Here is a 27739-nt window from a genome sequence, read left to right on the forward strand (position 1 = left end):
TTCCTGTTGTGAGTATGAAATGTCCATCTCCATCTCTTCTGATTGATTTTAGTTTGAAGTCGATTTTGTTAGATATTAGAATGGCCACACCCGCTTGTTTCTTAGGTCCATTTGCTTGGAAAACCTTTTCCCAACCCTTTACTCTGAGTAGGTGTCTGTCTTTGTGATTGAGGTGTGTTTCTTGTAAACAGCAGAATGTTGGATCCTGGTTTCGTATCCAATCTCTAAGTCTGTGCCTCTTTATAGGTGAATTGAGTCCATTGATATTAAGAGATATTAATGACCATTGGTTGTTGACTCCAGTCATTTTTTTGGGGGGGTTATAGAGTGTATGTGTTTTCCTTCTTTGAATTGTGCTAGTGAAGGGTCGCTAGATGTCTGAATTATTGTAGTCAGTGTTGGCAATGTTGGATTCCTTGGGATGTAATTTTCCTTCTATTATTCTCTGTAAGGCTGGATTAGTAGTTACGTATTGTTTAAATTTGTTTTTATCCTGGAATATTTTGTTTTCTCCGTTGATAGTGAACGAAAGCTTGGCTGGGTAAAGTAGTCTGGGCTTGCATCCATGGTCCCTTAATTTCTGCAGTACCTCTATCCAGGACCTTCTGGCTTTCATGGTTTCTATAGAGAAGTCTGGTGTAAGTCTGATAGGTTTACCTTTATAGGTTACTTGACCTTTTTCCTTTGCAGCTCTTAATATCCTTTCTTTAATCTGACTGCTTTGTGTTTTGATTATTATATGGCGAGGGGATGTTTTTTTCTGATCCAGTCTATTCGGTGTTCTGTATGCTTCTTGCACCTTCATAGGAATATCACTCTTTAGAATGGGAAAGTTTTCTTCTATAATTTTGTTGAATATATCTTCTGGACCTTTGATCTGCAATTCTTCTCCTTCTTCTACTCCTATTATTCTTAGATTTGGTTTTTTTATTATGTCCCATATTTCCTGAATGTTTTGTGATGAGAATTTGTTGGATTTGCTGTTTTCTTTGGTCAGGGCGTTTATTTTCTCTATGGTGTCTTCATAATCTGAGATTCGTTCTTCTATCTCTTGTATTCTATTGGTTATGCTTGATTCTGTAGTCTCCGTTCGTTTACCTAGATTTTCCATATCCAGCCGGCCCTCGGTTTGTGTTTTCTTCACTGCCTCCATTTCAGTTTTCAATTCTTGAACTGATTCCATTACCTGTTTGATTGTTTTTTTCTTGGTTTCCCAGGATATCATTTACGAATTTACTCATTTCTTCAAACTTTTTGTTATATTTGTCTTCCATTTCTTTACTCATTTCTTCCATCTTTTTGTTATATTTCTCTTCTATTTCTTTAAGTGAGTTATTCATACCCTGTTTAAGAGACTCTATTGCTTTCATAATGACACTGTTTTCCACTTCTTCCGGAATAGGGCGTTCAAGTCCTTCTGTTGTAAGATCGTTGGGATCTGGTGTTTTCATGTTGTTTTTCAGATTGTTGGAGGAATTCTTGCCTTGGCGCCTGCCCATCTCTTCCTTTAGATGCTCTCCAATGGCTCTTCCCTCCGCTGGGTCTTCTTCTACTGGATTAGTGCTCCTTGCTATCCAGGAATCACTTTGCCTGCAGCCTTAGCTTGCTGCAGGCAGGCTATTAGAACAAAGGGACTTCCTTCCCTTTGCACTCACCACCTGACCCGGCCCGCCGTGCCCACCCCAGCTGAGATGGAGGAATTTAAGCCCTGAAAAAGGGAGAGGGGACGGGAGGGGTTCCAGGCAGAAAGCTGGGATGGTATAGCAGGAGAGAGGGATTAGCTGGGGGAAGCTGCCCCTTTGGAGTAGCCAGGGAGATAAGGATGGCGGGAATATTGTGTGTTCCCTAACCGGACTTGTATGGTGGTCAACACACTTACCCCTCCACAGGATCAGAGCCCCTCACTGGTCAGAAGACTCGCTGCCTGCAGTCTTAGCTTGCTGCAGGCCGGCTATCAGAACAAAGGGACTCCCGTCCCTTTGCACTCACCGCCTGACCCGGCCCGCGGTGCCCACCCCAACTGAGATGGAGGAATTTAAGCCCTGAAAAAGGGAGAGGGGACAGGAGGGGTTCCAGGCAGAAAGCTGGGATGACGTAGCAGGAGAGAGGGATTAGCTGGGGGAAGCTGCCCCTTTGGAGTAGCCAGGGAGATAAGGATGGCGGGAATATTGAGTGTTCCCTAACCGGACTTGTATGGTGGTCAACACACTTACCCCTCCACAGGATCAGAGCCCCTCACTGGTCAGAAGACTCGCTGCCTGCAGTCTTAGCTTGCTGCAGGCCGGCTATCAGAACAAAGGGACTCCCGTCCCTTTGCACTCACCGCCTGACCCGGCCCGCGGTGCCCACCCCAACTGAGATGGAGGAATTTAAGCCCCGAAAAAGGGAGAGGGGACAGGAGGGGTTCCAGGCAGAAAGCTGGGATGACGTAGCAGGAGAGAGGGATTAGCTGGGGGAAGCTGCCCCTTTGGAGTAGCCAGGGAGATAAGGATGGCGGGAATATTGAGTGTTCCCTAACCGGACTTGTATGGCGGTCAACACACTTACCCCTCCACAGGATCAGAGCCCCTCGCTGGTCAGAAGACTCGCTGCCTGCAGTCTTAGCTTGCTGCAGGCCGGCTATCAGAACAAAGGGACTCCCGTCCCTTTGCACTCACCGCCTGACCCGGCCCACGGTGCCCACCCCAGCTGAGATGGAGGAATTTAAGCCCCGAAAAAGGGAGAGGGGACGGGAGGGGTTCATGGCAACACAATCTTACAGTGTTTCAAGTAAGCCTACAATTTGTGTTGGACCTGCATTTGTAGGTATACTGGACTACATGAAAACTACAGGTCACAAATCAAACATGTCTGATGTGCGTACCAGAAGACAGAGCAGTCTGGCCATATACCTGGATACTTACAAAAATCAGAGAAGAGTTTAGGTTTTGATACTTGCGAACAAAAGGTAGAAATGAGAAGAAGCCCTGGTGATAGCCTTAATATCCTTGAGAGTAAAATTGTTGAATTTTAGAGTACTTTCAGCTCAATTATTTTCCAATTATTTTTAGGAGTCAGTATTCAACTGAAGTAATGGAATCTTCTTGAGCCTGTATTGGACAATTGTTTACCAGAGTGCTCTTAAATTTAGAAGCTCTCTTTTCTGTGTTCCAGGGTCCTCTGCTTATTTTTCTTTCTTTTTCTTTTTTTCTTTCTTTCTTCCTTCCTTCCTTCCTTTTTTGCATGCACACATGTGTATGTATATGTTTATAATTCTGGTATTTCCTAAATTTCTTTTTATTTTATTTTTGAGGGTATAATACAATTACATCATTTCTCATTCCCCCCTTTTCTTTCAAACACTCCCATATACCTCTTCTTGCTATTTTTAAAATTTGTGGCTTCATTTTTTTCATTAATTGCTTTTACCTGCATATATGTATATGTATTCCTAAATATAAACTTCTCACACTGAGCTTTGAAGTCTGTGGGTAGTATATGGTTTTTTTTCTTTTTTTTCACAAGCCTGAGTATCTCTAGATTGTTCTCCCTGGAGTGACTAAGGTTTTAGCTGAAGAATCACTCACATACACTAGGAGTGTGGAAAAGCCATGACAACACCGAGACCTGTACTTTTAAAATCTCCTAAATACCATACTGAAGGGTATATGGCTCCAGAAGGTGAACTACCTGCTGACTTCAGAGTTATCAATGCCTGATGTTCTTCCCAATTGGTGAGATCAGGTCTTGACCACTAATATCAGGATTCTGCACTTCACTGTCTGAGCTGAGACTCATCTTTCTTTCACAGCTTTTTGGTATCATGCTTTTCTTCTCTTCACTACCAATCCCTGGGCTTTTATCACACTAAATAGCCAGGTGATAAACAGCTGCCTTGTTGTTTTGTTCTCAGAAACATAGTGTAGTTCAGTTTTAAAGCATAAGATGCTTCTCAATGTCTTTAAAGTCTTATAGAGTAAGAAAATAGTATTTTCTTATTGTTGACCCATCCACTAGAGGAATCACAGTTTCCCTAAAACCTGCAACTGGATTAAAAACTCTTTAGCATTGAGCTGGTCCTGAGGCTAGGACTGATATCTAAGGTATGCTTCCTGACATACATCTGGATGAGGTCCTATGTCTTTCCCTGAAATGGGTAGCCATGAAGCTATGACTGTGTTCAGTTTGGCTTATTTTTGGTGCCTTTCTTAAGTTTCTTCACACTTTTCAGTTGTTCTATACTATCTATTAATTGTCTAACACAACATCCAAAAAAGCAACACAGCATCCAATAAAGCAACTTAAAAAATAAACAGTTCATATTTGGCTTAAAGTTCCAGGGAATATTGTTCATTATGACAGGGAAGGCATGACAATGGAAAAAGTTGAATTCACAATCAGGAAACAAAGTATGATGAATGTTTGTGCTCAGATTTTTTTTCCCTTTTCAATTAGGGATTCCAGTCCAAAGAATCAATGCAACTCACAATGGGCAGGCAGGTCTACCCAGTTCAACTAATTTAATCTAAATAACCATAGCAAGTCATGCCAAAAGGCCCATCTCCCAAGCAATTCTCTCACTAAGTTGTCCAAACTCACTTTGTACACATTCTGTGAAACATAAGAGTAATGAACTTGTAGGATCCTTATGCATAGCTTCTTGAAGAGCTGAATTACAGGTCTACACAACTAGGTCAGTTTGTTTAGAGCTATTACGTTCATTTTGTAAGGTTGGTGTTTGTAACTCACATCTTAGTAATGGGCTTAAAATGATTGGAAAACCAGATTTTAAATATCCTACAATTTCTTCTTGGATTCTTCTCCATGTTTCTGCTTTATCTTCATGAATTTACTATGCCTATCATTGCCTTTATTTTTAATGGCATAAAATACATATGTGTGTGTGTGTATTGTCTTTAAAAGAGCATGTAGAGTTTTTGAACAATAAGTGTTTATTTTTGATCTGAGATCAGTTTAATCTTCTAGTATTAGTTCCTTTAACAAATACTACATTTATTCTATGTCATTAATACACCAAACTTGTGTTGTCAAGAAGAAATAAACAACCAAAAAGTTATTTCTTTTCTCTTGAAGAGTAATTTAATGTTTTTTGAGAGAGTCTTACAGTGAACAACTCTGACTGATTTTTCAATTTTTATTTAATAATTTTTAAATAGCTCCAACAATGAAATAACATCCAAATATCCTTATTATTTAATCTTAGAAATAACTAGTTTTGAATAACATTATTAGTGGTAGGAAGATGTGTTATTCCTAATGAATAGCTCAGAAAAAGTCATGATAAAATTTCTATTAAAGCTTAATTGTCTCCTCTGAAGAATGTCCTTTATGCTTCTATGGAGGTTAAGAAGGCAACAGAATTTAGAACTATTGGTCCAAGTAAGCTTTGTCATTTAAAAGTTGCTTAGGTTTTCTGGTCCTTAGTACCCTTTATAGAAAGTAAAAATAGCAGAAACCTCTGTAGTTGGTGAGGAGAATTATGCAGATCTTCAGAAATGAATCCTTCTTCAGAGCCAATAAGGAGGAACTTGGTAAATGGTTAATGTCATTATCTGTGGCACTATAGATTCTTAGTCACATTTTATGACTCTGTCCATCATTCCTTTGTGATTTTCTTGCTGCAGTCAACTGCTGTTATAGAGATTGTCCTGTTTTCATCATTTCTCGTCTCTATAAAAATTTGTTGTATTCTTTACTTCTTTTGTTCTTATATTGTATTTTGGCATCTATCTATCTATCTATCTATCTATCTATCTATCTATCTATCTATCTCTATCTATCTGTCTATCTTTGTTTATTCCTTCTTACAATGTGAATATTTGCATTTGGCCAACGGGGATCCCTGTGACTGTTTTCTAGAATAGTAAATAATGTGGCATAGATTTAAAATAAATATTCCTAGTCAACAGATCTTGCCATTAGCTGAGCCCAGGCTCTATAGTGACTACATTTCTCTATGCAGTTGTTTTCCCTAAATATACAACATCTGTGGTTTGGCGACAAATTCTAATCTATGATAACGGTTGTGATATATCTTAAATGGTACACCACAAATGTGAATTTTAGTTATTTCCCAACTATAAACAGTATAAAATTATTCTTTGATGACTGAAACAATCATTATGTGCCTGTAGAAACATTGTTTTCAGCTATAGTGCTACAGTCAAAGGTAAAAGCAGGTTTGACTTTAATAATATTATATTTGGGAAAGACATAGTGAAGTCAGAAATCCCACCAAGTTATGACCTAGATTTGGCTCTCTTAGTAAATAGATGGATTTTAGGGAACTTGTTCTACACTAATCTACTCATCTGACATGTTAGACAAGGGAACCAAGTCCAATAGAAATGAAAAATGCCTACTCTACAGAGTGAGTGACTGTGAGGGTTAGTTGAGTATAATGAATGAAGAAGGTGTGGAACAAGGTCTGGTACACCAAAGCCAGAAAAATTGTCTCTTCTTCAGATGATTGTGAAAGTGATTAAAAGAGCATCCAGTCATAGTGTAAGCACAGTTCCTACAGTCACCATCAGCAACACTGATGACAGTTTTTGGGTCTTCAGAGGAAGCCTCCATCCATTCAGATTCCTCACCTCCATCAGTGGAAGGCAAGTGTGAGAACTTGAACAATGCTGTCTCTGGAAAGATACCCAAAGGATACAATGAATCTCTCTCCCAACACTCATAACTTCATTACCATTCCACCAATTTTATGTATCAACAATACCTTTATAACTAAACACTCATCCTTATCTATCTCATTATTTACTTACAAGAATCTAAATATTGTTGGGTTTTTTTGTTATTTTCCCCACTTGAGAATCATCAGGAAACGCCCCTTCCAATTTGAGTTTTTGTTTTCTTTAGCTATATCCTGATAGTATTAAATCTTTAAAATCATTTGAAATTACTGACTGTTTCTTTTCTGAACCCTTTATATTATGGGAACTGGCCACTGTTTCTTGCCATTTTTTTTCTCTTTCAGAAAAGCACTCAGTTCCAATCTCAGTGTCTCAGACATTTTAATGATGTGGGATTTCCCTCTGTGTGCTATGATTACTGTTAATGAATAGAGAAATGCTTTGAGCCTATAGCAGAGCAAGACGGCAGAGCAGAGCTAGGCAGGGAGGACTGGACTGAATGCTAGGAGAAAGAAGGGCAGAGGCAGAGAGAAGCCATGGAGCTTCGGGAGACAGATGATGGGAACTTTACCTGGTAAACCCCAGCCACATGGTAATGCGCAGATGAATAGAAATGGATTAAATTAATATGCAAGAGCTAGCCAATAAGAAGCTAGAGCTAATAGACCAAGCAGTAATTTAATTTATAGAGTTTCTGTGTGATTATTTCTGTGTTAAGCTAATCGGGTGGCCTGGAACCAATAAGCCTCCTACTTTCTACAAATTGGTACCAATGTGGAAAACTAAAATCCACTTAAAAACCTGAGAGAGCTTCTAGTCACAAAAATACCGAATTTAACACAGCTTCTTGCTGTTTGCTGGCAACATGCCATAGCTCCTTTAAGAGAGGTTTTTCTGACTCAGCTATAGCAGAAAAAAAGTCACGTTGTTTTAAAATGCCTGCTTTCTGGGCCATGCTGCCAGAGTGACCTCTGGCTCTTTAAGGAGACAGAGCATTTGATGGAGTTTGTAAGCAACGGCTTGCTTGGTAGCAACATGGACCAACTTTGTGCCTAAAACTAGGGCAATGTGTATGGCTTGCAGAGGCGGTGAACAAACTTCCACCATGTTAGACTGTGTAGAGCAAGAAGAAAGTACTGTATGTACCCTAGTAATGCCACAGCTTAAGTTCTTAAGAAGTGCTTAGCATTTTAAGAAGTGCTCCTGGAAAGTAATGAATTACAGATGCACAACAGGACAGATTCAGACATAAAAGACCTCTAAATGGGTCACAATGTTAGATAAATATAAGTAGACTTGGGAGAGAGAAGAAATAGAGAGCCAAAAAGGAAATAAATGGTTTATAAAAAATAAAACAAAGTCTTTAAAGAGAGAGTACAGATAGTCATAGATTAAAGGAGTAAAGATAATAAAATAAATATTAAAAATAAAAGAGTAAGAAAAGCCATGTAAAGATGGAGTATACACAGAGAATCTGAATAATGTATATATTGTGTTTTCTTTGAATTTTTTTGACTGTGAAAGAGATAAGTACAGAGAGACAATGCATTGTATGGGCTGCTAAGCTAAACTAGCATGTATATCATAAATGTATCTTGACTTCAGAATTTGGGTCTAAGTATATATTGCTTTGAAAAAGAGGTCCTTCTTTTGTTTCTACAAAGGATGAGACCCTGTGTATTCATTCCAGCTAATATGGTTTGACAGACAAGATACCCTGAAAGGTTATCTTGAACACCCCTAAGAAAATTACTTTACCCAATAAACAGCAGGGAAAAGTTTGGACAGAACGGCACTCATATTCCCAAATATTTGTTTACATTTAAAGGGGGATATACTATATAAATGGATACTTTGCATTGGTATGGATCTTGCTTTATTGATACAAATTTAAGGTCAATGTTGTTATACTGTGTATATATATTTCTGATCTTGATTACGGTATTATGTTTGTCCAACTCATTTAAAAATGTAATGTGTAATTATGAAATATAGGTTAATGGATAGTCATCTATAATAGTCAAACTAGTAGTCATGCTAGTTAGGTTTTCTAGATATATAGAGATTTTTTTAGCTAGATAGGCATTCTTTGAATCTTTCAGAGACCTTCAGAATATGGCATTTAAAATGTTTTAAGAAGTTAGGACTTTTTATGACATGAGACACATCTGCTCCTGGCAGCGCCAATTACTTCAAGATGAGCATCAAAGAAGCTCCTTATGGAGTTGGTTAGCCATTTGGGTAATAAACTGCTCTTGCCTGGACTGCTTGATGAACTGGACATGCATAATCCACAGAGAAATGACTGCTAAACTTCTCTAAAGGAGAGACAATCCTTTGGGGTTCTTGCTTCATGAAAGAGTCTGTTAGACATTCTGCAGGACACAGAAGAAAATGACTAAATACTGCTAATGTAGGTGGAAATGTCTTTGAAATTTCCTGCTTGATGGAAAAGTCTGCTGGATACTATGGGCCTGTAGGCTGAAGATGGGTGCTTGCTACCTCCACGGCTGTCTCGCCAGTGTAGCAGAAATGCTGACTGGATGGGCAAATATTGCCGGCAGGATTGGGATTGGTGCTTCAAGGAGCTGTGTGTTCCAGGCGGTCCCTTGGCAACCAGTTGTGGTGTAATGCTACCTGAGTCGCCATTAGTACTGACTCGACCTGGCTGTCCTTGGAGCCATATGTGTGTCTTTTCCCTTGTCTGTGTGTTCTTTGTGATCTTTACATATTGCTAACAGATCAGACTATTCCAGGCAGTTGTGGATATAAACAAGACTGCTGAGGACATTTTTGGATTCTGCTCCACTATTAATTAAAGCCTTAAAAAAGTAGCCAGTTCTGGGAATTGCCAAAATCATCATTAGGACGATTGCTTGATGATGTGGAATAAAAGGAGTTAATCTTAGCAGAAAAAAACCTTAGAAGCCTTCTACAGGGAAACAGCATTAGGCATTTATGTACAACTTAACAAGAGGCCTATGCAACCTTCCTTATGGCCAGAAAACCTAGGCTAATTATAGCATCTGACCCTGAGAGTCGGGAAGGGAAAGGAGTTGAGATTAATGGTACAAAATGAGTCTCAGAAAGTTTTCCAGGAAGATAGTAGCCTTCTTCTTTCTCACCCACACACACAAGGTCACTTAGCTGAGCCCAAGTCAGCCACCTGGTACAAGCTGTTAAAGTTGGGCTAACTCAAGAACAATGGTCTCTCTAATAACAAGAAAAAAGAAGGGGTAACTTTACAAATGTAAGAAAGCAAAAGTCCTTGTACTCATGCCAAAGCATCTTTAAAGATTCTCTTTGAAAAACTGTTTTATGCCGTTCTTTCCTATTTTATGATCTGATGATGTTTGCCTTTGCCAAGTCCTTTGTTTTGTAATAATATATAATCCTGCACTGAAGTAAGTAAATCGCAACAGCATGTCTCAAAAACATTGAGAGTGTCTGTGTGTCACTTTCCTCGCCGTATCCTGATCTCTCCTGTGCCTTCGCCCTGATTCCCTTATGGTCTGAGTGGCTCCCCTGAGCCGATCCGTAGCAGGTGCTCCTACAGTACAGAAGAACATTGGGTGACTGTCCAAACAGTAAAATATCTCTGTCAATTCTAGAGTTTTGGAAGTTGCTTACAATGTACCTCCTATTTACTTAGGTAATATTATATCCTTCTGGAGTCTTTGATGGAGTTAAAAAATAGATAGAAAGTTGATATAGTTTTTGTTAATTATGATAAAAGATAAAGTAGATATAAACATTGTAACTGCAATTCTTGCTTGATACCTGTTTTGTTATATGTAATTTTACTATGTTAAAGTCAAAGCCTTCCTTTTTATTTAAAAAGAAAAGGGGAGGTGATGTGGGATTTCCCTCTGTTTGCTGTGATTCCTGTTAATGAATAAAGAACTGCTTTGGGTCTTTAGCAGAGCAAGGTGGGGCAGAACAGAGCTAGGCAGGGAGGACTGGACTGAATGCTGGGAGAAAGAAGGGTGAAATCAGATAGAAGCCATAAAGCTACCAGAGACAGACACAAGGAACTTTACCTGGCAAGCAACAGTCATGTGGCAATACACAGATTAATAGAAATGGGTTAAATTAATATATAAGAGCCAATAAGAAGCTAGAGCTAATTGGCAAAGCAGTGGTTTAACTAAAATAGTTTCTGTGTGACTATTTCTATTCTAAGCTATCCGGCTGGCCTGGAACCAACAAGTGACCTCCCTTCTTCCTACATTTTAAGCCCTCATCTTTTATTCTTTTTCTTTCTGTGTCTGTCTGTCTGTGTGTGTGTGTGTGTGTGTGTGTGTGTGTGTGTGTGTGTGTGTGTGTCTGCGACCATGTGTCGGTGCCTATGGATTTCTACTGACTCTCAGCAGTCATTTAAATAATTGCACATGCTTAATTGCAGTAACTTTACTTTCTCTTTCCTACCCTTCCTTGGTCCTTTCTTTCTTTCTTTCTTTCTTTCTTTCTTTCTTTCTTTCTTTCTTTCGTATACAGTATTCTATCTGCATGGATGCCGGCAGGCCAGAAGAGGGCACCAGACCTCATTACAGATGGTCGTGAGCCACCATGTGGCTGCTGGGAATTGAACTGAGGACCTTTGGAAGAGCAGGCAGTGCTCTTAAACACTGAGCCATCTCTCTAGCCCCCTACCATACATTTCTGTGTTCTTCCCTTGACCTTATCATTTCCTGGCTATTAACCCTATGAGATTCATGAATTCCATTTTAAAATTACTACTTTTGTAGTAACTTTGTACTTTTCCCCTTTCTCTAATAGGACTCTCACAAAACACAACCAACAATACACCAGTCCACCCTGTGATTTCTGATTTTCCTACACTTCAATTCCAAAAACTTATCTTAAATATTATTATTAATATATGGACTGTCAACTTCCAGATCCTAGCCAATGTGAAACCAGTCAAGAAAGCATCAAGGTCCCATCTTCTCTTGCCTATTTGATATTATCCCCCAACACTTCTTTTCCCTCATGGTTTATTATCCTAATTATATAAGTAAAAATAAAAGCTTTTTAGAGTATGTCTGCCTCAACTACCTCACTGCCATCTTATTCCTCATCTGTCCTTTATGGAAAAGAACTTTTAAGACATTTTTGGTGCTCTGTGTTTTCAGTTTCCCTTTCTTTCTTCGTTGGACCTATGATTAGACCTTTTCTCATTTGGCTTATTATAGCTTTTGACATAATTGGACACATTTTTAAAAAATTCCATGGCTCTATAACTCTTACTTTGATTGTTCTGCTTATATTTTTGTCTGTTCTTTCTTGTGAGCTCCTCATATCCCTGACTTGCCCCACTACTCTTTTGAAATGTCTTGGTGAGTCAGGATTGAAGTGAGAGGGATCGTGTTCAGTCTTCAAAACTTTCAGTTTATTTTTTTTCCTGTTTAATTTTGTTTCATGCCTTTAAATATTATTTGTATGGTATGGAAACTTAGCCAGTCTGTTTAATTTTGCTGAGCTTCAATCTTTACTTCAAAATAAGGGCACACAGTGTATGTGAACAACTTTGCAGAGAACAAGCACAATAAAATAGTTGGAGTAGGGAAGCTATTATTCAAGAAGGGTTTGGACTATGCCAGGCAGTTGTGGCACACTGCTGCGTGAGCTCCTTCTGCTCCTTCAGCCAATAGCTACTGAGATACCAGCCCACTGGGGCGTGGTCTCTCTCTCTTTAAAAAAAGCAGTGGCTGCCCCCCCCCTCTGGTTCCCGGCTTTGCTTCTGGCTCCTAGACTCCTTTCCTGATCTCTCAGAGGGTTGTTGTCTGGGAAATTTCCCGGGTCTGCTCTGTTTGTTAGAGGCAAGCAAGTGCTCTCATTTAAGAGAGGCTTCCTGACTTAGCTTGCCGCTCTTTTAAGAGGTCCTGCCACTAAACACTTAAACTGTGTTGAGGAAAAGCTGAACGCATGCTTTTCGGTTTTCAGCCATAGAGGGAAAGCTATGCAGTTTTAAAATGCTGGCTTTCTGGGCCATCTTGCCAGGGCAAACTCTGACTCTTTGAGGCAGGAGGTCAGCTACAGAGAGAGCATTTGAGTGTTGCAACTTGCTTGCTGGCAGGGACCTTGAAATGGCATAGAGTTGTGACAGTGAACAAGGCTCTGGCCAGTACCTCTATCATGAGGCTGAAATCTTAGAAAGCTAAGAAATGGGTTGGATTAGCTGTCAAAGCCACGACTTTAGTTCTACCAATATTGCTTAGTAAATTAAGGGCTCATGTGATCAGAAAAAGAGAGAGATATACAGTAAAGATAGATTCAAAGATGAAGAAAACCTCTAAATGGTTTACTATGTGTTAAAAATATATACAGGCTAAAGGTTAAAGTTCTTAAAGTAAAGAAAGAAAGAGAGTAGTTGGGTGTGGTGGTACACCTTTAATCCCAACACTTGGGAAGCAGAGGTAGATTGACCTCTGTGACTTCAAGGGACAGAGGTAGATTGATCTCTGTGACTTCAAGGTGTGGTAGCATACGCCTTTAATCCCAGAGTTTGGGAAGCAGAGGCAGACAGACCTCTGTGAATTCAAGGTGTGGTGGCAGACACTTTTAATCCCAGCACTGGGGAGGCAGAGATAGATGGATCTCTGTGAGTTCAAGGACAGCCTAGTCTACAGAGTTATTCCAGAACAAAGATATACAGAGAACCTGTCTCAAAAAAAGTAAAAGTAAAACTAAAAGAAATAGAGGTTAAAGTAAAGCACTTAAAAATGGAAAATATACAGAAAATTTTGATACTGTATGCTACTATGCTCTCTTTAAATTGTTTGAATGCTGAGGAAAGAGCAACAGTTGCTAAAAGATATTTGCTTATAAATGCTGCTGAATTAATCCAAGATAGGTATTCTGAAAATATCTTTACTCCAAACTTGAAGTCAAAACATATGCTACTTTGGAGAAGAGATTTTGTTTTTGTTTCCACAGGAAATAAGAGGCTGTGGATTCATTCTGAGATAAGAAAAATTCAGTTTGATCAAGGAAGACCACCTGAGAAATCTCTGGTACAAACAAATGGTCCAGATGTCTACATCCAGAATAGATTCAAGACTGCTGCCTGAGATGATCAAGACTCACAGGATACTCCAGTCAGGACTTGATGATAATTCTAAATTTTCTTTAGGTTCCCATAAGATTATCAGTGCCCCCAACCAGCAGAAAGTAGCCTGGAATACTCCTCCCACATTCCCAAAAAATGGGATATGAATATTTCCCTTTGTTTAAGAAAAATAGGGGGAAGTGGTGTGGGAGAATTGTCTGTATTCTGTCAATCATATTTTAAATAAATGTTGATTGGCTAGGCAGGAAGTATAGGCGGGTCAACCAGAAAGGAAGTAGAGGCATGGTGATGAGAACAGGAGTATTCTGGGAAGCAGGAAGCTCCCTCCACAGTTCTGCCCAGACCACCGGAGAGGCAAGATGTAAGCTTCCCCGCTGAGAAAGATACTGAGCTGTGTGGCTAACATAGATAAAAATAATGGGCTAACATAAGTTATAAGAGCTAATATGTAGCCTGAGCTAATGGGCCAATCAGTTTATAATCTTATGGAGTCCTCTGTGTGATTTTCTTTGGGGCTTGCTGGATGTGGGGTACTGGGTGGGACAGATACCCCAACAACCAGGCCCCTCCATGTTATAGCACACGTCTTTAATCCAAGCACTTCTGAGGCAGAAGCAGGTGGATCTTTGTAAGTTTAAGGTCAGCCTAATCTATAAGAGATAGTTCCAGGACAGCTGGAACTGTTACACAGAGAAACCCTGTCTCAAAAAAAAAAAGAATGCTTTGAACTCATAAATAGATTGTAAGATTTAGTGAGCAGTTACAATTTTTATCTGTACTTAGACTTGGTGACTAAGTAAGTGGTATAATAGTGGTTTTATTTAAAGTAAAAATTTAAATTAATTAGAATATTTTTGGTTTTACTAAAAACCAAATATTTTAGGAGAATGTGTCTTATTTCAATGCAGATTTTACTCAACATTTTTATTAATATCATCATTATTATTATTTCTTTTTTTGAGACAGGGTTTCTCTATGTTGCTTTGGAACCTGTTCTGAAACGAGCTCTTGTAGACTAGGCTGACCTTGAACTCACAGAAATCCACCTGCCTCTGCCTCTCAAGTGCTGGGATTAAAAGTGTACGCCACCATTGCATGAACAGTTTTGTTATTCTTTAAGAGAGTAACTAAGCATCACCGTCTCATTTTTATATCACAAATGTAGGAGGAAGGAGTTTAGTTCATAGCAGGTACCCCATAAGTGTTAATTTCTTTGTGTCAGCTTTCAGAGTTTATTTCCCATGAATATTAAATTTTTTAAAAAACAATTTATTTATTTATTTATTTAGTATACAATATTCTGTCTATGTGTATGCCTACAGGCCAGAAGAGGGCGCCAGACCCCATTATAGATGGTTGTGAGCCATCATGTGGTTGCTGGGAATTGAACTCGGGACCTTTGGAAGAGCAGGCAATGCTCTTAACCACTGAGCCATCTCTCCAGCCCATGAATATTAAATTTTAATAGATTTTGTATTCTTCAGAGAATGTGTCTAGATTCTTCCTGTCTTAGTCAATATTCTACTACTCTGAACATACAGCATGACTGGGACAACTCTTATGAAAGAAAACATTGAATTGGGGCTGGCTTACAGTTTCAGAGGTTTAGTCCAAGATTGTAATGAAAGGAGGGAAGTATGGTTGTCAGACATGTTGTTCCAGAGGTAGTTGAGAGTTCTACATCTAGATTTGCAGGTAGCAGGAAGATAGAGAGAGTGACTGGGCCTGGCTTGGGCCTCTGAAACTCCAAAGCCCACCCTCAGTGACATACTTCCTCCAACTAGGCCATACCTACTCCAACAATGGCATGTACACTCCATTAAAGTCACACCTCCTGTTCTCTCTCAAGTAGCATCACTCCCTAATGACCAAAAATTCATATGGGAGCCATTCCTATTCAAACCACCACACACTTCCTATCAGGCCACTATAAGAAAGCATTGTATTTTGTTACTTAATATAATTTTAGAGTATTGAGGTCATAGTGCAATAGGATTTTAGAATATGGATTCTCTCTGATGCCTGCATTTTCTACTCTATAATGTAGTACAAGAGATTTTGTCAAGACTGTTTACAGTTACTAATTACTCCTTCCTTCCTTCCTACCTTTTTCCTTTCTTATTTTTTCTTCCTCTCTCTCTGTCTGTCTCTTTATTTTAATATAGGGTCTTGCTATATAGACCAATTACCCTTAAATTCACTATATATGCTAGATTTTACTTCAATTTGTGATCCATTTACCTCAGCTTCCCAAGTGATAGGTTTACAGGTTTACACTCAGCCATCAATAACCTCTTGAACATCAGAAGTTTCATTGTCTTTTCCTTATTGGCTAAAGTGAATATAAGATACTCAAAATAGAAAAAGAAGACCTTATCTATAAGCAGATGTTATTTTAAATATAACTGTTATTATCAGGTAGAGTTATACTAACTTAACTGAAATTTTTCTCCTTAAAACAGATTTTTTTTTGTTAGAAAGGTCATGGTTCTCTCAGTCTCTCAAGTAGATAGTTTTACCTTAAAAGAAAATTTCTTTAATTAATTTAGTCTATTTGCTAATTTCCCTTACTTTTCCATATATATTGGTTAATTCTATCAATTTTGTTTCTTCAGAGAACCCTAATACACTATCATATTAATGGCTTATGCCTTTAATAGTTAATTTAATTTTTGAGACGTTATTTGATGGGGTCCTTAGTGATACACAGGTTTTCTGATTGAAAAAAATCAGATAAAAGTGTTGATTACATTAAATACAATAAAATAAAGTATGAACTTATGGAATAAGAAATTTAAAGTTGATGACTTTGAAAATTCTTTAGCAATTACACACACACACACACACACATACACACACACACACACACACACACACACAATTGCTGTATAGTTCTGAATGACATTCCCAGGTCTAAGAAAAATGTTTACTTTGACAGTCAGTATACTTTCTCTTCCTTGACTGAGCAATGATACATACAAATCAAGTATACAAGATTTTGATTCTTAAATAGTAGACAATAATGTGAAATATATAGGCAGATAGTGTTCTAAAGGCAACTGTTATTATAGAATAGGCAGGTTTAAAAGTTTACATTTTTCTTATTTGATTACTAAATGCTTCAAATAATTTTTCAGTTTGTCTATCTCACAGAAAACATATCATCTTATAAATAAGCACTTAATTTTTAAAGAAATACTTGCTTAACTCAGTAATTTCTGAAAAGTACTGAAAAATTTTGTACACTTTCAACTTAAAACCATGATAAATCTCAAGCTAGAGCAGAATTTGATGACAGATTTGGAGCTAATTGACCTTCTTGGTTTTGTCATTAGAAACATGTCTTGCTAGAAAATGTTAATGTTTTTATTTTTTAATTAAAATTTACATTTATTTATTGCATATGGAAATTTACATGCCATGGTGTGTGTGTGTGTGTGTGTGTGTGTGCGCGCGCGCACGCACGCACACGCGCATGAGTGTGTGTAGAGGTCAAAGGACAAATTTCAGGAATAAGTTCTATCCTTTCACTGTGTAGACTCCAGAGATTGGACTAAGATTTTCAGCCTGGCAAGAAGTGACTTTACCCACACAGTCATTTTTGCTGACCTGGAATATGTTCATGATCTTTTGAACACTCCATGGAAGGTAACAGGGATATTAGTCTCCACTTCAGCCCTTGCAACTTCACTGAAGTCTTTGGCATTCAGAATCAGGAGGTATGCAGGCTTTTGTCCTGCTCCAGGACTCACCACCACGCTCAGAACTACACCTGTTAATTAAGGCCATTTTGAAATTTTGAAATCAGGTCTTAAGATTATCTGTCATTAAAATTATGTAGATAGTAAGATGGTATTGCATTATCAAATATAGAAAACTATGTGACTTAGCTTGTTCTGGCTCTTCAATTACCTGGCTGTGTGACCACTTGAAAGAGTTCTCTAAAATGCTCCTTCCTAGACTAGGACCACCCCAGAAAAGGAAGGATCTTGTCTTTGTCTCTTACAGCTGCAACCACAGCATCTTACTACAATTATTAGATCAAAGTAGAAACTCATCAATGTTGACTAAGTTAATGGATCTATGTTCTTATCTGTAACATAATACTATAGTCTTTGTTCTATTTACTACAAAAAGTATGACAAAGTAAAAATGTATGCTTTAAAACTTTTAAAGCAAAAGGGTGTGTCTTAATTATAATTTTTAAGACCTATATGTAAGTTAATTCTTCCAGACAAAATAAAAGCATACCTTTTATACTTTAGAATGAGCATTATGACTGTACAAACTATTTATCAGAAAATGATCCCTTATTTATTTCATTCTTCTACACTTTTTCATATGTTAATATATTAATCTTGTAGAGTATAATATATTTCCCTATATCTGCATTAATTTTTAAAAGTCATCTTGTTTTTATGTGTATGAGTGTTTTGCCTGTATAAATGTCTGTGGACTTATCTATATGTATGGTGCTCATAGATGCCAGAAGAGGATACTGGAAAACTCAAATTATAGCTGGTTGTGGTCTATAATGTGGGCAAAGGGAGTTGAACCCAGATTTCACAAGAGCAGTCAATGTTCTGAGTCACTGACCTAGCTCTCCGTGCTCCTACCATTAATGCCTAATTGAGATTGTGGATATGTATTGCAGTTGCTCAATTATATGCTGAGGCTTTGAATTCTTTCTTAGCCCAAACTTACTAAAACAAAGAAACAAACAAAAAAACCACTAGAGTTCCAGAGCTATGCATTCATTGATCTGCTAGAATATTCTATTTGTCTTCTATAACTCTACTACTTTGTCAAAATATATTTTGGTTAGGAAAGGCAAATACCTAGAATTATTGCTGTCACAATAATTATTGCTGTCACAAATGTTTTCTCATCACTTCCATTGAAAGTTCCAGTGTGACGCAAAAGGTGTTTTGCTGTGGTTATTTTTGTTTGCTTATTTGTTTTTACTATTAGCAATCAATAAGACCTGATCACAGATGAAATTTCAATTCTTGAGTGTTGTAAAATTCACAGTTTAAGAATCACTTTTGAAAGTTAGGGAAAAATCAGCCTAACCCCTTTCCTAATATCAAACACACAGAGTTTCACCACATAGGGAAGTTCAAACACGTGTTGCTTTCATTACCATCATCTTCTTCCAACGCATCTGGATGACAAACAAAGATGGGTTCAGATGGGTAAGAATCTGGCTCTTGCCATATCCAGATTTCTTTAGTTTTGACATTCAGCTTACAGAGCTGCTTGTGCACAAGAAAAAGGAATTGGTTAATTTATGAGCTGCTTTAGTCGACTAGCACATGACATAAATATTGGGTGTTACTAAGGTGCTTCATTACCTTGTCTGGAACAAAGTGATTCAAACCAAGTCCATATGCATAGGTGTAAGGATTCCCCCCATATTTCCGATAATTTATTTGGGGAAATTCAAAGGCTTCAAAACAGAACACAGACATAGGAAAACTCAGTCTCTTTAAGTAGGATATCTTCGCTTTGTAATGTTTTCTTTAGATCTGCTTACCTTGACGGGGCCCCGAAAAGAGAATCTCAGGTTCCAGCCAGATGGTTTCATCACTGCAAAGAATGGCTGTGGCAGTTGTATGGGCAAGTGTGACTAAATTCTTGCCTGTGTCAGCCTTAGGAAGAAGATAACGGAGACCTCAGTGATCAGGGAAGGAAACTCAAGCATCTGTTAATGTAGACTTCTCAAATTTTGTCCGCTCTTTTCAGAGGTCACCATATAGGGAGAAACAACAACCAAAAAAGCAGACTAGAGGGCTGGCTACTGTATCAGATCAGAAAGTCTCTTAGATGGCGTATTGGCAGGTTATAAGTAATTCACTGGAAACATCGATGAATATGTTTCAGAAGCACCCAGGGATTCTCTAGTGGTAATTAGGAGAGCTTGTGGGGAGCTAGTGGGTTTAACTTGTGTAAGGCATATGGGTTATAGTGAGGACCTGGACTCTCACTGTGGATAAATGAGGGGAAGCTACAGAGGGTTTTCTGTAGATAAGGAACACACTGTGATTTATTCTTAAAGAAATCCTTCTGATTGCTTTGTTGAGTCTACACTTGGGTATTTGTTTTGTGAATGTGGATAGTAATGAAAGATTAGACTCAGCAAAACCAGTTTGTTTTATAGAAATCCAGTTTAGAGAAAATGATTATAGCTAGGCTGCTAACATTAGAGTCTGTGAGACAAGGTAGATGGGAGTTGACAGTTTCCTGGTGAATGGAGTTTGAAAGTGAGAGAGACAGTAACCCTGCACCATGGTATCTAATCTAAACAATTAAAGGTTCGTATGGTCCCAGAATGCTTGAAATTGTTACAGGTGAGTATACTTTTTGGTGGTGGTGGGGAGATTAAAAAAAATCAGGTTTTGTTTATAAATATTAAATGGAAAAGTGGAGGTGGCGGTTGATAACTTGAACCTTGAGATTCATAAACCTGGAAAGATATTATGAAGGGTACTTTACAATAATATGTCTAAGCAGTGGGGATACTGAAAGACAGCATGGGAGCAAAGGCTGAGTGATAGGGCCTACCAGTAAAGGAAGGTGTAGTAGTTTATCGAGGCAAAATGTGTTGAGAGGTCTTAGTGAGGATATTATGTTTATTAATTATGGCATAATAAAATAGCAGGAAAGGATGATCTGAAATGGAGGGAGGAAGGGGAGGATTGCTGGAGTGATGTATCTACTACAAGAATGAAAAAGATTAGCTCTGGTTAGAAAGATGGATATTCAGGATATAGGTACAGATGATGGTGGGTGATATATGAGGCAGCAGGATTGTGTGATTCTTTTCTGATTACTTTAATGCTTTAGATAAAGAGAAAGCATCAATATTACACATGAAAGTGGTATGGAAAGTATAAAAGTGAGGAGAGGAGGAGGACTAACTAGCAAAAGCAAGACAATATGTGAACTTAGGAAATAAAATAGTACGATTTGTGGTCAGACATTTAAAGCTGAAGCAATTAGCATGACTGTGTGTTCACAGCACTTAAATTTAGGTGAAGAGGTACAAATATAGAAAGGAGAGATAATCTAACTGAACTATGATGTGATTTTTGACAACTCTGATAAACAGGTTAAGTAAATGATTATCTACAAGGATGTACAAAGTCATTGGCCATGACAGATAAATTGAGTGAAAATGAAAAGTGAATTTTTCAGGGTATCAAAGGATAGTAAGTGATACATTCAATAGAAGGAAATTTATATAAGTAGGGTATGTAATATTAAAATATAAAAGGTACAGCTAGAGAATGGAGTGAATGGAATTTAGAGAGCATTGAAATTGCAAATGATCATTTATATTCTAAAAGGCATTTTAGATTTAGGCTGTCAACTATCCAATCTGTTCTCCATGCCATTTTGCTAGAGGGAACCATGTCATACATACACCCTACACACTTAAACTTCCTCAGTGAGCCCTTACCAATTATATGCTATCCAGAGTCTGAAAAAGAAAGCCCCTGTATAGTCTCACTCCAATCCATCTTTCCAGCATCTTCTCTGCTCACCATGAGACATTCCAGGGACTCTGTTACACATCTTTGTTAAGTTTCATTTGCTTTTTTATATTTGGAACTCTTTGCCTTTACAGAAGTTTTTTTTTCCTATCTGCAGAGCCCAATTTCAGCCAACTATCATTCTTTTTCAGTTTGCAAATTTGTTTAAAGGCAAGAGAATACCTAAGCTACTTTTGCTTTGCTTTACCTGATTGAAGTCTTTTGTTCAATGTAACTGTCTCAATATCTTTTGTCCAAATAGGTAAGCACATAGTCAAAGAGAGTATGTTATGTGTTCATGTGTTTACATGAGAAAAAAAATCATATTTTTCTTGGTTTTGACTAGTATTTCTATTTCACTAAATGTTTTGGATGTTGTTGGTATTATTCTGAAATACTGAAGAGAGAGACAAACATGTAGAAATAAAGACATGGTTGTGTGGGGGTTCAGAAAGCCAGTTCTTCAGACATTCATGAGAACTGTGTTTTCTGATTCTAGATTTGCCATTCTTCAGCACTAAGTTCCTTTAAAAAGCATACTTTCTTAATAGTAGTATAGACCCACTGATTCCTACTGTGTATCATAGATGGGTAACAGCAGGTTCAGAGTGGACTTTCCTACAAGTCACCTTGTATACTTAAGTAGAGTCTCATAGTTACCTTCAAACTTTTCATTTCCAAAGGAAGATTAAACTAACATCACAGAAGAAAACATGTCTGCATTCCAATCATTGTTTCAGAGACTGTCTGCTCTCTAGGTTATTATTTTATGAAAATCACCCTTCTCTATAATGTTCATGGATGCCGACTTTCTTTTACTTTATCAAGAGAGTATTTAAGACTCAACTTTGAGTTTCATGCCTTTTAAAGTTTCATATTTATATATTAACAAATTTTAATGCTATTTCTCTTGCCAGTATGCCTACTGCATTTATTTCATTTACTAAACCTCCAGAGGGATATTCTGATACCCCATAATAATCAATAATATTATTATTTTTGTTGTCTAATGTCATCTTCAGATTTATAGAAAACCAAATTTCCTTTATAAATTAACTGAGTCCTTGCAAGAATGCTCTCGGATCTTTCACATCACCATAATTTAAAATTATTTACAAAATTTATACAACTGCCAAAGGATTCTAGGAGTCACTGAGTCTATAGTCATTAAATATGCTTTCAAAGGGATTTTGTGATTGAAAAAACCATGGAATTAGAATCAATAAAACTACATCTCATCTGGGTTCTGTGGAAGGTGTCTTTTCTAAACCACAGAAGTTTTTTTCAGTTTCAGTTTCCTCATTTTGTAAAATGAGAGATTTAGTTAGTATTTTTAAAGCTTGTTCCAGATCTGAAATGTCAAGATTATATGTATAGACATGATAGTTTCCAAGAGAGATGAATCATAATTGTATGATTATGATCAACCTTGTCAATTGTCAAAGGAAGTACATATCTCCTGACTTCAGGCTGAGGAGCCTTCATGGCATTTCTTTTCACTTCTTCCCAGTTCTCACGTAAATTGGCTAAATATAAGTAATTATAAACAAATTCAAACCTGTGAAAACAAGAATTCAAGCATGAACACAATTACAAATAATTTGTCTTGTTTTGTTTTGAGGTAGGGTCTAATGCAGCATGGGCTGGCCTTGAAATTAAGATCTTCTTGCCTATTCCTCCCAAACACTGGGATTTAAAGCATGCACTATTATACCTAACCAATTAAAAACAATTTTAGAGATGATTCATGACTTTGAAAGCAAACACGGCTAGTTCTTTAAGCCACAACTAAGACTGCTATTGAGAAAAAGAGTCTCATAACATTTCCTCTTCCCACTCACTGAGGGAAAAATAAAGAGGTCTGCTCATGCATATGTTGCAGTACCAGCAGTCTTATATATTCTTTGTTCTGCTTCCCTGCTTCCACTCTGTGTCTTTAGGAATCAATGTATTTTTAATGACTAGCCAGAGGACAGCTTGTGTGCTTTTCTTCTTCAGAATGAGGGAGGATTTAAGGAACCTTTCAGAACTTACGAAATTTAAAGTTACTTTTAGAGTCACAGAACCTTCTATTTTCAGGTCTGCTTCAGATCCAGTTGGTTTTGGTTTTTAACTATTGTTCTGACGGCCAGTCTAGTTCTGATTTTCTAAACTCTCTGATCACTATCAATTACACTTTTTACTATTTTATACCACTTCATTTTTCACATATTCATGATAAACAATAAGGACTCCTATCTCTATTAAAGCTCTTTGTTTCCAGAAGAAATTGGAGATGGGGCATTTATCCAACTTATTTTCTTACCCTTTCCAGCAGCAGAGGTCCACAATCAGAAACCCATTGTCTTCGTAAGTATTGATATGATGAAAGAGATTGAAAGGGGAGGTCCTGTATTTATTATTGAGACACTTTCTTCTTTTTTTGTCAGCAACATGAAGCCAAACCTGGAAAAGTAGGAAATTTTTTTGAGAAATTTATAAAGGAAAGAAAATATAAAGTACTTTCCTCAGCATCACAACTTAACAAATAAATCAGACATACCCCCATGCTTTCATTGGACTCAAAACAATCCATGTAGTTGGCTCCCCAAAGACTCCATGAAGAGAGGAACTTGAAAAGATTAATTTTGACTGGAGTCTCCACAAAAACGATATAGTTGGGAGTCAGACCAAAACTGTTCGGAAAGACAAATGTGTTTGTGAATGGGCAGGCTAGTTCTTGGTTACTAAGAAATAGGTTTACACACAGTATATTTAGTTATTCAGGTCTATAATGTTTACATAAAATCGATTAGTTTTAAACTCTTGTTTCTACAAGGAACTGTCTTGATCAGGTAGACAAATGAGATCTTTATATATGAGCTTTTCTTCAAATTACCTGTGTACATAAGATGGTTTGAACCGATCACTGCAGGGAAACTGCACAACGATTTCTGACTTGTTTATTGGATCTTCCTTGTCTGAAATAAAGTTGTTTTAAAGGCTTTTGATCATCATAATTATCATAATAACCCTCCTCATCATCTTCTTTTCCTTCATATAAAGCATTTTAAACAGTTTATACAAGCAAAAAGTGCATTTCTGGGTGTATTTTCAGATCTTTTTTTTTTTCAGAATGTGTTTTCATCTCCTCAGTCACTGGGCTATCTTAGTGGAGTTTCTTGTTATTAAGGTGTTCTTGAGTGAGTGGTGGTTACCTAAGGGTGCTGCTAAGCACCTTCTGGAGTAAGAACAAAAATTTGTATGCCTTAGAAAGAAGCCTCACTCAGGAAAGTGAAGAGACAGTTGGATGGGGGCGCATTTACGTGCTATCAGCTAAAACTTCCGACAGAAGACAAGAAAGTGGCAGCTGAGGGTACTGTACAGATAGTAACAGGTACAGCCCTTAGGGCATCTGATGGGATGAAACTGAGTTATAGATGGACATTTAAAGAACACACACTCCAAACTGGAGTTTAACAAACTGCTCCTGTTGAAGACATAGGAGAAACTCCAGAGGCCAAGTCCACTCTGAGTTTCTAGGTAGGACTTTTTATAGGTTCTTAGGGGTTCCCTTCTCTCAGGCCTCCCTCTTTTTTTCTGGCCCTGATACCCTCCCTTCAATAGGCTCTTTTCCTTCAACCTTTCATTTACAGTCAGAAACAGTGTCAGTCTCTTTCAGGGAGGGGAAGCTACCCCCACCCTGGAAGCACCAAGCTGCTCTTCTTTAATAGGCTCATCTCATTTCTTAGTTCCGTCCATCTTCTGCTGAGTTCCCATCATTGTGAAGATGCCCTAACCTAGGAAAATTCAAACAGCAAGAAATTTGAAAAAACACACAGGTAAGAATACTACAGAGTCACATCTTAGAACAAGTGGAAGTCAGGTTTACGTCCAGGGAAGTAAAGCAGTGCTTTAGTGTAGACAAAACTCCCTCATAGTATTGTAAAGTTCCTTAAAAGTACAGTATGGATGAGTGATATCAACAGTTCTGTCCAATAAATACTATACATGATAAAGTTCATACATGAGAAAATAATATAAATGACTTTTTAAATCATGGTAAGGTCCTCACTCCCAAAATTTCTCAGTCTACTCAAAGAAGAACTCAATATTTTGCTTGGCATATGAATAAGTGCTCAATAAATGTTTGCTAATTATAAATTTAAATAATATTTAAATACACATGCACTAGGTCTTGAAACATTGTAGAATAGAACTTGGCCCCTTGATTTCTGGAGTTTGAAGTCATCATTGTTTATTGTCTTGCCTCTGGATGTTAGTCATCTGATAGGACAGGAATGAGAGAAATCTTATCAGGCCTGAGAATAATTCTGATACTATATATATCCTCTATTTCCAGCACTTTTGAAAACAGACTCACTTGCTTGTAGTGGAGGGATCTTAATAATGTTGTAGGCAACTGAAAAATTTTTCCCAAAGCAATTGCCAATATTGTAAACAGTTCCATCACTTTCAATATGTGGGTGAGCTGTGGCACCATTGACTGAGACGTAGTTGCAAAGATCAACCTGTGGAATAAAACACGGATGTTGGGGGTCCTGTCAGCTTCAGTTGTAAACTATGTAAAAAAGAGCACTGGGTATATTATTGAGGTTGAGGTCAATAAACTAATACCAGAATATCCAAACTCCTTTCTTTTATCTCTTTAAAAATAACATTACATTAATGTTATTTATAGTCCTGAATTCCATGATTGATCTTCTAGATCAATCCTTTGTACTCCCATTTCTAAGTAAACACCTTAAAGTATAAATGCTTGTATAATTCCTATGAGCAAAGACTTTCAGTAACTTTCCATCAGGAAAATAGTTTCTTTCAAATTTCTAGCCAGTTATTTAAGCTTTCAGATTTATGCAATCTCTTTTGAAACTACTTACTGATCCCTTTGAAACTACTTACACTTCTAGATGACTGGTTTCAATTTAAAGATTGACCCCTACTTTAAAATATCTGAACCATTTTTGAATTGCATAGTGATCAAGGACATTTCTGGTATCTAGTGGACAAGATCAGGATCAACAGCCCTTCAGTTAACAGTCATCTCCTGCCCAAAGTTTCCACAGAGAACTGCTGCATGTCTAGTCCAAAAGATTATTCTCAGTTTATGAAAAAAGGTCCCTTATTTTCTCCATCTCTGTGACTTTGATAATGCAACCCTCATTCTAAATGTTCTTTTACCAAATTCACTGAAGCTACATGTATTCTCTACCCTAAACAAATTCTTTGAGACATACTTTTGCATCTGCTTTTCTTAGGTCTATATACATTCTTGAAAGAATCACTACATTCTGAATCCTGCTATTGGGTTCCTCTTTGATTTCCCCATCTAGAGCTTAAGCTTACTAAAGACAAGAACAAAACCTTGAAAAATGTGTTAATACATACTGGTTGAGACTGTGTGTCTATTTTAAGAAATACCCAAGAATACTGCATAAGTCATCAGTAAAATATGTCATTTTTGAATATTTTGATTAATACTATTCTATTAAAAATACAGCTTTATTTATAATAAGAGGTATCTACAAGGGACAAATTGGTGCAGCATAGTTGTTTAGAACTACCAATGGCAGGTTTTCAACATTAATAGCTAATTTTTGAATACTGGTGTTTATATATTATGGGTCGGAGATCATACTGTGATACTCATTGATATATCCCTTGTATCTTACAAAAGTTTTGATACATGGAAAAGTCTCAGAGAGTATTTGTGTTACAAATGAATGAATGTTAGTTGTTTTAAGTGGTTTATTCCCATCTATGTATTGAAAATGTCATAGGTTAAGAAAGAAATTTTAATCAGGCGTAGTAGAGCACACCTTTAATCCCAGCACTTGGGAGGCAGAGACAGGCAGATCTCCATGAGTTTGAGGCCAACCTGGTCTACCAAATGAGTTCCAGGACAGGCTCCAAAACCAGAAAGAAACCCTGTCTCAAAAGAAACAAAAACAAAAACAAAAAAGAAAAATATATCACCATTCATATGTTACATATCTAGCAATTGGTGACCAGGAAGAAGTTGAAACTTAATCTGTCTCATGTTCTTTCTCTTGAATTTATCCTAACGTTTTAAATCTAAGTTCCTAACTTTATGTACTTGAGCAATATCCTCTGAGCACAATGTCCTACCTGCTTAATTGTCTCCAAGGTCTCTGGGTTAACTTTTGTGATAAAGTTGGTCTCTGTACAGGCATAGTAATCTTCTCCCACTGGGTATATATTTACAAGGGCATTGTCAGTAATCTCCACTCCTCGAAAGTAAGAAAAAAACCTGCAGAAGCAAATGATTTTCTAGTTTATTAACATTTAGGTTTCATGAACAAAAAAGGTTGATATAAAGTGCAGTTTGATTTTATTAACCTGGAAAATATATTCTTGCAGGGGTCTGGGAAAGCATAGGTGCCAAATTCTGTTATGACAATCCTCTTCTCGGTCATTGCCCGGACATAAGCATCGGTGCGGATAAATCTGGAGGACATTGAGAAATGGAG

At 37.5% G+C, this 27739-nt stretch overlaps 1 protein-coding gene across 1 annotated transcript in view; it reads right to left on the reverse strand.

The window, feature by feature from the left end:
* Nucleotides 1-5161: 5161 nt before the first annotated feature.
* The window catches only part of Rpe65 (retinoid isomerohydrolase RPE65), a 29526-nt gene continuing 6948 nt past the window's right edge, over nt 5162-27739 (reverse strand). The window contains exons 4-15 of the mRNA XM_085677485.2: nt 27609-27716; nt 27378-27519; nt 25612-25759; nt 24127-24208; nt 23791-23923; nt 23554-23693; nt 22677-22806; nt 19250-19364; nt 19068-19162; nt 18857-18968; nt 17323-17485; nt 5162-6638 (exon numbers count right to left, since the gene is read on the reverse strand). Of these exons, the coding sequence (XP_085533611.1) occupies nt 17334-17485; nt 18857-18968; nt 19068-19162; nt 19250-19364; nt 22677-22806; nt 23554-23693; nt 23791-23923; nt 24127-24208; nt 25612-25759; nt 27378-27519; nt 27609-27716 (1357 nt within the window). The 3' untranslated portion in view covers nt 5162-6638; nt 17323-17333. The remainder of the gene's footprint in view (nt 6639-17322; nt 17486-18856; nt 18969-19067; nt 19163-19249; nt 19365-22676; nt 22807-23553; nt 23694-23790; nt 23924-24126; nt 24209-25611; nt 25760-27377; nt 27520-27608; nt 27717-27739) is intronic.

The sequence above is a fragment of the Myodes glareolus genome, chromosome 17 (assembly GCF_982192425.1).
Source record: "Myodes glareolus chromosome 17, mMyoGla1.1, whole genome shotgun sequence".
Lineage (NCBI taxonomy): Eukaryota > Metazoa > Chordata > Mammalia > Rodentia > Cricetidae > Myodes > Myodes glareolus.